Here is a 9,339-nt window from a genome sequence, read left to right as displayed (position 1 = left end):
TGTGGGCAAAATCAGTAGTTCAATAAATGCAATTTGTATGATGTCAGGAAACTGTAACAAAGATCATAACTAATTGCAGTGGCTGTTGTAAGTTCCAATAGCAGTAGTAGGTGTATTGTTTTTTGTAATAGTTTTCCATGTTTCATTTGTTTAGAGCAAATCTTGGCACAGAAACCCCTAAATTATGACAGAATATAACTTTTTTTAAGATTGATGATTCATGATTGAAGTCAGTGCAGTTAAGAAATAGTAAAGTAATGGAGCAAATTCCCTGTTGAATTTTAATGTCAATCACTGGTTACTAGGCTGAGAGTAGAAATTGTATGTGTTTTCCAGGTTTCAAGATTTTGCTTAAATTTTTTTAGTTTGTCCAAAACATGATACTCATTAAAATATAAGTGAGTACATCAAGTGGAAGAAGCCATTATTCATTTGTAAATATAAGGAAAAACTAAAGTTGTCTAGAAACTGTGCTAGTAGCTTCGGCAAAACATTTTTAATGTCGTACATATCACAAAAAAAACGAACACAGAAAACTTAAATTTGAAAACTTCTGTTAATTACTGATACACTGGTCTGAAGCGTCTTAAAACTTTAAGTCACTGTAGGATTGTTGTAGATATCATCCATTAAAAACATTTCACTCTCTGCTGCAAATCAGTTAATCAGTCAAAAGACTAGGCAGTTCCTTTCCTGAGAAAAACTGTCACTGTCAAGATTTTGCTTAAATTCTTTTAGGAAAAACAGGAGAAAAAGAAAATGCTTCCGGCTTCATTAACACAGAAATTTTAAAACCCTAAGGTTAAGAGTATTACTAAAAAAGGCTTAAATTCAAAAACACAGGAACAAATAAATAAATCAGTTTCCAATAGAAATAAATACATGAACACAAACATTATTCTGATGAAATGAGGAAAGACCATAACTTATTAAAATCTACAGTTATTCTTATCATTAAAGATAAAAAAAAAAACTCTGTGTTTTTCAGGTATTTTAAAGCAAATGTTGTCAATTAACGGTAACTCTGCAGGAGCTCTGCCGAGCCACATCTCAGGCCAGGGAATCTGTAGACAGGACAACTATCCATCATAAGCTCCATACCTTCATGGAAGTATCACAAGAAAATACAAGCTAGAGACACAGCAAACATGGAAAATAGTGTTCTGTTCTGGTTAGATAAGACTAAAATGTAACTTTTTTGACTTGCATGAAAACCACTGAGAGGTGGAAAATGAAGACACATGGTGGTGGCATCATCATCATCATCATGTTCTTCAGCAGGAGCAGAGAAGCTGGTCATTGTTGGTGGGAGGATGGATGAAGCTAAATGCATCTCAAATCTGTCAACAACATCACACTATTTATTGAATCTGACTGAGCACGAGGTATTTTTGCCGTACAGAATCTGGAGAAAACGTTAGTCTCTGGGTGTGTGTCGCTGGTGTTGACATAGGCCACCCTGGAAGCAAAATGTGATTCTACAAAGTATCTATGAAAAGAATCTAAATACAAATACGTGCCACAGATTACAGATTTTTTTCTTAGCTTCCTGCTATTTATGTCACTTCATAGTAATACACTACTTTGAGCTGGCCGTTCCTTTTCTCCATATCACTTGTCGGCTTGCAACGTGGCGCCTTAACTCCTGTAATGTTACGAAAATCCCATCTGTGCATTGTAGGGATCGTGTGATTGGACGAAGCGGGGGCCACTGTAAAACGGATGCTGTGATTGGTCGTACGTAAAGCGGCAGGAACTCCCGGCTTGGTTGCATCCTTACCACCAGAAAAGAGGACGGGACTGCTTTCAAAACTGTACAAGTGAGGAACTGGAAGTGTTTTTAGAGGAGCTGGCTGCTGGCGCTGGTGTTTTTACAGACTCGGCTTCCAACGAAAGAAGAAGAAGAAGAAAGAGCTCCGTTTGCAGTGGGAAGTGGAAGTAGCTGCATTGCTGCTGACGCTTTGCCAAGTGATTGTAGCTTTTCCAGGCCTGTTTGTGGTGCGTAAGGTGGAGGGAGGGGGGCGGGGGGCGGCTGATTAAAATCAGCATCAGCCCCAGAGACTGATGGCTGGATTTAGCTTTAGCTTTAGCTTGGTGTGCGCTGTGCTCTTGGGCGCCTTCCTAGTGAGCGCGAAGCCCATGCTGAGGAAAGAGAGGGTTCTCCGTGATCCAGAGCTGAGCAGCAGACAAGCCCACGAAGACAACAAGAGCTACCAGTACGACCATGAGGCCTTCCTGGGCAAGGACGACGCCAAGACGTTTGACCAGCTCACGCCGGAGGAGAGCAGAGACAGACTGAGGTGAGAAAGGATCCCCCTGACAGTAATAAGTTCTGATTTTTCTCTTATGATCATCCACTCAGTCTCCTGCTGGAGTCTGCACCAGTACAGACTGGTGACATAAAAAATGAACAGGAACACATGTTCTTTAAGATGATCTCACAAGTCATAAGTGGATTGTTGCAGACAGTTGTTGGAGTGGATGTGCTGTGGAAGGAAGGTGTTTTCAGCTTCACTTTGGTGACAAGTTGGCATTATGTGCCACATACGTATGAGGTGTGGAGCTGAAAGTGGGAGGACCCCTGTTGGGACGTCTCAACGTGGCAACGTATATGTCTAAGAATATACTACAACCCACAGTGCATGTTTTTTTTCTTTCTAAAATTGGGTTCACCCCGCTCCACCCACTGGAGTATTCTCACTGAAGGTGTGTCCCTTCTACTAAAATACTTTGAGATGCACCAATTAGGCTTTTTCCCCAGCTGATGCCGACTTGTTGCCCTTGAGGTCTGAAATGCAGATTCTGCTCTTGAAGGCCTGTAACACACAAACACACCAATTAAAACAGCATGCTGGCGGATTTATTTTTTTCTTTTATAGAACAAAAAACAGGTGACCTTTTAAGTTTTGATCCAAATAAATGAATTGTTTTTTCATCCCAAGTATTTGGCCTGTTGATGACCAATTGGAGCTGTTAAAACGAAATGCCCTTTCCGCCTTTCTAATTGTTGCCTCACTGAACCTCTTAGAAGCAAGTGCATGTATTTTTTACAATGTCATTCATCAGAGTTGAAATGTCTTCATAAAAAAAAAAGAACCTGTGTCAATAATATCACCTATTTATTTATTTTTTCCTCCCTCAGCAAAATCGTGGACCGTATCGATGGGGACGCAGATGGGTACATCACGACAGACGAGCTGAACGCCTGGATAAAGCGTGTCCAGAAGCGCTACGTGTACGAGAACGTAGCAAAGGTGTGGGCGGATTATGATCTGAACAAAGACGACAAGATCTCCTGGGATGAGTACAAGCAGGCCACCTACGGATACTATCTGGGTACGGCTCCTCTGGAAGTAGACGTGCTAGTATTTAAAGATGTCCCGATTAGGCTTTTCCTTGCTGATACCAGTTTTGATTGGTTCCCTTTTTTGTTTGTCTGAGGACTATAACGCATGGAGAAGAAAAAACATATGATGGAAGTTCCTCGATTGAGATTTTAGATTTGGAAACTAACAAAAAAAAAACCCTGAATTAAGCGTCAAAGCAAATGACCCCAAACACTTATCTTTTTTTTTTTTTTTTACCTAAATCAAGGTGCATAGAAGTACACGCTATTTGTTTATAGACCGAGAATGATGGGAGTTTTTAATCTTGGTATCCTTTATAAGTAGTAATTAAAAAAAAAAAAAAAGAAATCTGTCTTTAACCTGCTGATTACTGACCAAAGACAATCAAGAGAAGACTGGCCAGTTCTGATCTTTAGCTATTTTTTTTTTTTCTTGGTACCACTATGTTAAAGAGCTATTTCAATGCCAGATAATAACCCACCTTAAATGCATGCTTTCAGCTAACCCTGAGGAGTTTGAGGATGCCACAGACAAGTTCAGCTTTAAGAAGATGCTCCCTCGAGATGAGAGGAGATTTAAAGCAGCAGACCTGAACGGCGACCTGGCAGCAGACCGGGAAGAGTTCACATCCTTCCTCCATCCTGAGGAGTTTGAGCACATGAAGAGTATTGTGGTTCTGGTAAGCGCTCCTCCCTCCCCTAAAAACACACAGTAATTACATATGATTAACTCGTGTAAGACCACGCCATCAGTTTTCTTATCTGGATTTCAAAGACGGTGAACTGTTATAGCTGGATAAAGAAGTTAATCTCATGACGTGTTATTTTAGTTAGAAACCCCAGTTTAATTTTGGGAATGTAGCTGGGTTTAATCTGTATGGTAAAAATAGTTTTTTTTTGCCACCTTTTGTATGACTCCCTAATGAAATTTGAACAAGTTCTGGAAATCATTGCGTCTGTAGATCCTTTTTGGAACAGACCCGATGGGAACGAGCAGACAGTCCCATTTAGGCCCCGATCTTTAAATATAAATCTGGGTTTGTGGAACACTGGCGTGGCAAATGTTAGCAGCGATGCACTATGCTGTCGTGTTCATAAAACTTGTACCACCCATTTGACAGAGTTAATAATTAATCCCTCATTTTTCTGATGTCGCTGAATGTTAACCAAGGAACGGCTCAGGCAGCGGCGCTTTAACGGCTCTTTGCTGTAGTAAACACTATTGTCAAAGATTGGAGTCCCTAAAACTGATGCACAGATGTATTGTGGGTTTTTTGGGGTTTTTTCCCGGCCCCAACAAGTTATTCAGGTCTTTCACACAGAAGTGCAGAAAGGAGGCTTTGATGGCTCGCGTTGTTACAGGGAGAAACGTAAGAAGGAGGCACTTTGTGGCTGAGGAAGAACATGGCTGTAGGGTAACGGGACAGAAAACTAATGGAGGTTGTTGTGCGGGTTCAGGCAAGAACATAAACTGTTCCCAGTGAAAGCCAACGATACACACACACACACACGCACACACACACACACACAGATTCACGTTCACATAACAGAACTCTCTGTTAAAAGGTCTGGCTTCACATTTCTACCTGCTGAGATTTCATTGTTGCCTGTAATTCTGCTCTCAGAGGCCAGATTTGTAGAGAGGAGTGGCAGCTGAACACTCACTGAACAAATGTTCAAGATTCTTCTTTAGCAAGGATTCAAGTCTGGAGCAAAGCCAGTAAATGATAGAAATATAACAACTCGTTTGCTTGAGTTGACTACGACGGGCCAGTCGGACAAAGATGATCCCTGGGGCAAACAGGTGGTGGCGCTGCGGCTCCCTGTTGTCTCAGTTAGACATGGAACAGCTTTAAACTGCGTACCAGAACCATGTAATTATTCAGGAAAAGGACCGGACTTGATCTGTTTGTTTGAAATGATCCAAAGCAGACGATTTTATTTTCGCTGTAATGAAATCTCCACTTCACGTTCTTGTGGTTTTATTGTTGAGGATGATGATGTGAATTTTCTCTGTCCCACAAGATGATGTCATTGCTCTTTTTAAATATGTCACATTTAGCAAAATGATTCAAAACATTAAAATTGTAATCTCCATCTAAATTCAAGCTGTGATTAGGAAACCTGCAAATTAGGGACAGACTAATGAAGAGACAGGTAAATGAATGCAAAAAAAAAATATATTTTTTTTTTTATCGAGATGAAATCCATTTTTATAACTTTTATAGAACATTTCTTGTACCAACGTGTAAAGCTGTGGTCCAACTGTAAGCTTTTAGGTGTTGTGGGTTATCCTGCTTATAAAAGGTGCAAAACATCTTGTTTATTATCGGAGGTCCAGAAATCTTCAGCTATATCAATAATTTAAGTGTTTATTACAGAAACTCGATCAAGGTTAAAATCTTTTAACTTTTATCCAATAATTCTGGGATGAAATTGGGGGAACTATTCAGAATAAGTTTTCTAAATGTTAAGTTTTACTAATTGTTGCTGGAAAAATGTTATTTGTCTTTTAATTAAGAGGCTTCAGTTCTCATCAGCAGCGCTGTAATCGGCGTGTCAGTCTGCCAGCTCGGCTATAAGTCGACCCTCGCACACTTATTCACTTGCACGGCCAGGGGGCAACATGTCTCCCTTTTAACTACTCTCAGTGGAAGTCCCACTACACTTGACCCTCATGTCTCCTTTTAATGACGCTGTTAACTCGTTCTGAATGCAGGAAACGCTGGAGGACATCGACAACAACGGCGACGGACATGTGGATGAAGACGAGTACATTGGTGAGTTTGGAGAAATAAAATCGTATTAAATCAAATTAGGTTTTAAAAAAAAAAAGGTTTGGAGAAATCGGCACTGAAGGCATCTGCCAGCTGGGCAGCGTACTCTGTGAGCTGAAAGGAAACTGTTAAAATACGACGGACATAAAGGCAGGGGGAGGAGTCTCGCATTGGCTGGGCTATTTTGTCTTTTTAATTCTTATTCATGTCTGAAGTTTTCAATTTCTTTGAAGCGGGATTAAAGTTTGGAACGAGGTTTGAGGTTTGGTTGTTATTTTTGTCTTTCATTTTTGCAAACAGTTTTGTTTCTGAACCCTGAACTCATCCTCAGGGTTATAACTTCTTTTGCTACAAATTTCAAAATAAAAGCTTGTGCTTCTCTATTTATTTAGGCTCATAGCTTGAGCGTTGTTGTGTTGTTGTTTTTTAGTTTAAAAAAGTGACTTAAGAGGAAAAAACACATCTCCGAACAACAACTTAAGTGTTTCTCTGTCTGAAGCCGACATGTTTGCTCACGAGGACGGGGGTCCTGAACCCGACTGGGTCAGGACTGAGCGAGAGCAGTTCTCCGACTTCCGAGACCTCAACAAAGACGGAAAGATGGATCAGGATGAAATCCGGCAATGGATCATGCCACAGGACTACGACCACGCCCAGGCCGAGGCCAGACATCTCGTGTACGAGTCCGACCAGGACAAGGTACGCCGCTTCAGCTGCCGCAGTGAGCTTTAAAATGCACCCAGCTTATTCATATTCTCTTTGTCATCAGGACCAGAAACTGACCAAGCAAGAGATTATTGACAACTGGAACATGTTTGTTGGAAGTCAAGCCACAAATTACGGCGAAGACCTCACCAGGAACCACGATGAGCTCTGACGTGTGTCTGTGTCCTGAAAAACAGAAATCAGGATGGGCCTCACAGAGATGGCTCTCAAGTAGGAGATGGATAGAAGATGGACCTACTGAGGTTTTGTGATCGGTGTTTTAGTCCTCCTGTAGATAGTTTTGTTCCTGACATTCAGGAACAAAACCAGAGGGTTCTTGCTCTTTGTCTTGATCAGTGCCTTCCAGCCGTGCGGCAGCAGGCTGTGCTGCCTCTCAGATTTCTAAAAATGTTTTTAGACATCAGTCGTATGAACAGTTTGTGATAGAAATGATAATGTGAAACCTCAACTTAGAGCATTTATTATGTTTTCTTTGTTTTGTTTTTTTTTAGATATTTATCAGATGACTTTGATACTGAAAGTTGGGGAAAAATAGGATTTTTTACTGAAAATGTTTGTGTGCAGTCTAATTACAGTTGTACTATTTAGTAACGGGTTTTTGTTTAGCTGAAGTGCTTTGATGATTTTCTTTTGATGAAACACGGCATGAACTTTGCACGCATTTGGTTTTAATGTAGCCTGTGAACATTCTTTTTTCTTCCTCCATATTTAGTTTTTACTGTATTTATTAGTGTATGTAAAAATGTTAGTTTTTACTTTTATATCGTTTTAGATTTAAGTTTACACTTTACTTTTCCGCAATTAAAATTTACGACTTTTTTTTTCAACGAGTTGTAAATAAAATTGGAAAAAAAAGTTTTCCCGCATAATAATCCGGATGGTTTGGTTTTCCTAAAATTCCTTTTGCTTTCAGGGAGTTTATGAAACGTACTGTAAAAAAGCTAATTGTAAGAACAGAGATTAAGAGTGGTGATTATTCTGATCAAAACATTGCTAAAAGTGACATTTTATGAGAAACTGAAAACACTGAGGTATAAAAAAAATGGTACAAGTCTTCAAATCTTGTCCAGATGCATAAAAAAGTAATAAATATGTATTTTTTTTCCACTTTATTTGTGTCATAGCCTTGTCTTTTAGCCTTGTTTACTACATTACAAAGATGATTCCATAAAGTTTCTTGGTGTCTGGGTTGCAAATAAGTGAAATGGGGCGCCTCTCTATTTAAACAGACAATTTTGCTCATTCCTTGTTTCCTCAAAATTGGATTTGTTTGTGGTTCAAGGGATTGTTTTGGGTTCTTCACAATGACGACGAAGATTAGGTTCTTTTTTGGGGAACCCCAGGTTTCTATTGCTCGATCACACAATTCAACCATGTCCTGTAACATGGTTTGTTAGATCAGAAACGCAACCAAACCCCCAAAAGTCACAGGTCGCTTTGCCCTTTCACATCGCAAATTTATTGAAATTCAGTGCCATCCCGTAGCCATCCTCAGTGTATTATCTGCATCAGTTGCTAATAAAATGACTGTTGACATGAGGGTTAATGTTTTCAGTTTGAGGACAAACTGCTTGTTTTCCTACTTTTAACTGGGGCAGTTTTAAATCCTTACAAACATCGTATTGATATCTGAGGTAAATGGATTAGTTTTCCTATGAGTTTAGGATTTTGGTACAAGTGAGAACTCCTATTCAATGACCAGACCACAGCCAACAAAGCATAATGGACCTATTCAAGCTCTCGCTTTATCTTTTAAGGATCTCTCAAGTACTTCTTCTAAGCTCCTGTAATCAGTCCCCAAAACATGAACAGCGTACAAAGCTACAAGACTTTATTTAATTTGTTTTTCCCAGGTTGCATTGTAATATTTCCTTACAGTTTAAGACAGCCAATCTGGGTCTTTCAAACATTAAATCCCCAAAGTTGTCTTCCAATTCAATGGATATAAGAAACAAGCGTATACTGTTAACGTATCTAGACTAATTGCGGTCCACATGCACTGTGGAGACGAAGTTGAGATGACTTGCTGTTGCTGCTGGCTGTTGCAGTAAAACTCTCGGATGTAACTGAGAAAACGGCACTGCCACCCAGCTCGTCCCCTCTGCTTGCTCATGTGGAACATACGGATATATGTGTGCCAGTTAGCAAGACAAGTCAAGCGGGACCAATGCGATAAAGCTCATTAGGAACAAGGGACGGAGCAATGGATGTATGTGTTGGCCGTGTTGTTGTGTATAACCTAAGCCATTACTTTAGTCTTAGAACAGAGGCCAAAATTCCCCAAAAAGCTTCTCTGTAATGTTGCATTTGACTGTTTTTAGTGTTTACTTGGCAAGGCTAGACAGCTCGGAGTAATGGGATAGCTTCAAAGGGAAATATTTTTCTTGCAGGTTTGGGGAGATTCAAGGTGTTTCACAGTATCAGCGTTTCAGTCTCATGTAGATTATATATCCGTTGCTCCTTTGTTGGTTGACCTAAGCATGTTGGGTT

General features: G+C 40.0%; 1 protein-coding gene across 1 annotated transcript; it reads left to right on the top strand.

Moving 5' to 3' along the window:
* Positions 1-1,776: 1,776 nt before the first annotated feature.
* rcn1 (reticulocalbin 1, EF-hand calcium binding domain) lies at positions 1,777-7,961 on the top strand. The gene is made up of 6 exons (XM_008405871.2): positions 1,777-2,300; positions 3,143-3,336; positions 3,848-4,026; positions 6,066-6,126; positions 6,623-6,822; positions 6,893-7,961. Exons 1-6 carry the CDS (start codon positions 2,065-2,067, stop codon positions 6,998-7,000), a joined length of 978 nt encoding a protein of 325 aa, XP_008404093.1. The 5' UTR covers positions 1,777-2,064; the 3' UTR covers positions 7,001-7,961.
* The last annotated feature ends 1,378 nt before the right edge of the window (positions 7,962-9,339 follow it).

This window comes from Poecilia reticulata, linkage group LG3, assembly GCF_000633615.1.
Source record: "Poecilia reticulata strain Guanapo linkage group LG3, Guppy_female_1.0+MT, whole genome shotgun sequence".
In the NCBI taxonomy this organism is placed as follows: Eukaryota; Metazoa; Chordata; class Actinopteri; order Cyprinodontiformes; family Poeciliidae; genus Poecilia; species Poecilia reticulata.
The sequence above is the reverse complement of the archived record's forward strand: the minus strand, read 5'-3'. Positions and strand labels throughout refer to the sequence as shown.

Coding starts and splice junctions, on each gene's coding strand:
- rcn1 (XM_008405871.2), top strand. CDS start 2,065: ATGGCTGGATTTAGCTTTAGCTTTAGCTTGGTGTGCGCTGTGCTCTTG. Junction 2,301..3,142: donor GAGAGCAGAGACAGACTGAG/GTGAGAAAGGAT, acceptor TTCCTCCCTCAG/CAAAATCGTGGACCGTATCG. Junction 4,027..6,065: donor TGAAGAGTATTGTGGTTCTG/GTAAGCGCTCCT, acceptor TTCTGAATGCAG/GAAACGCTGGAGGACATCGA.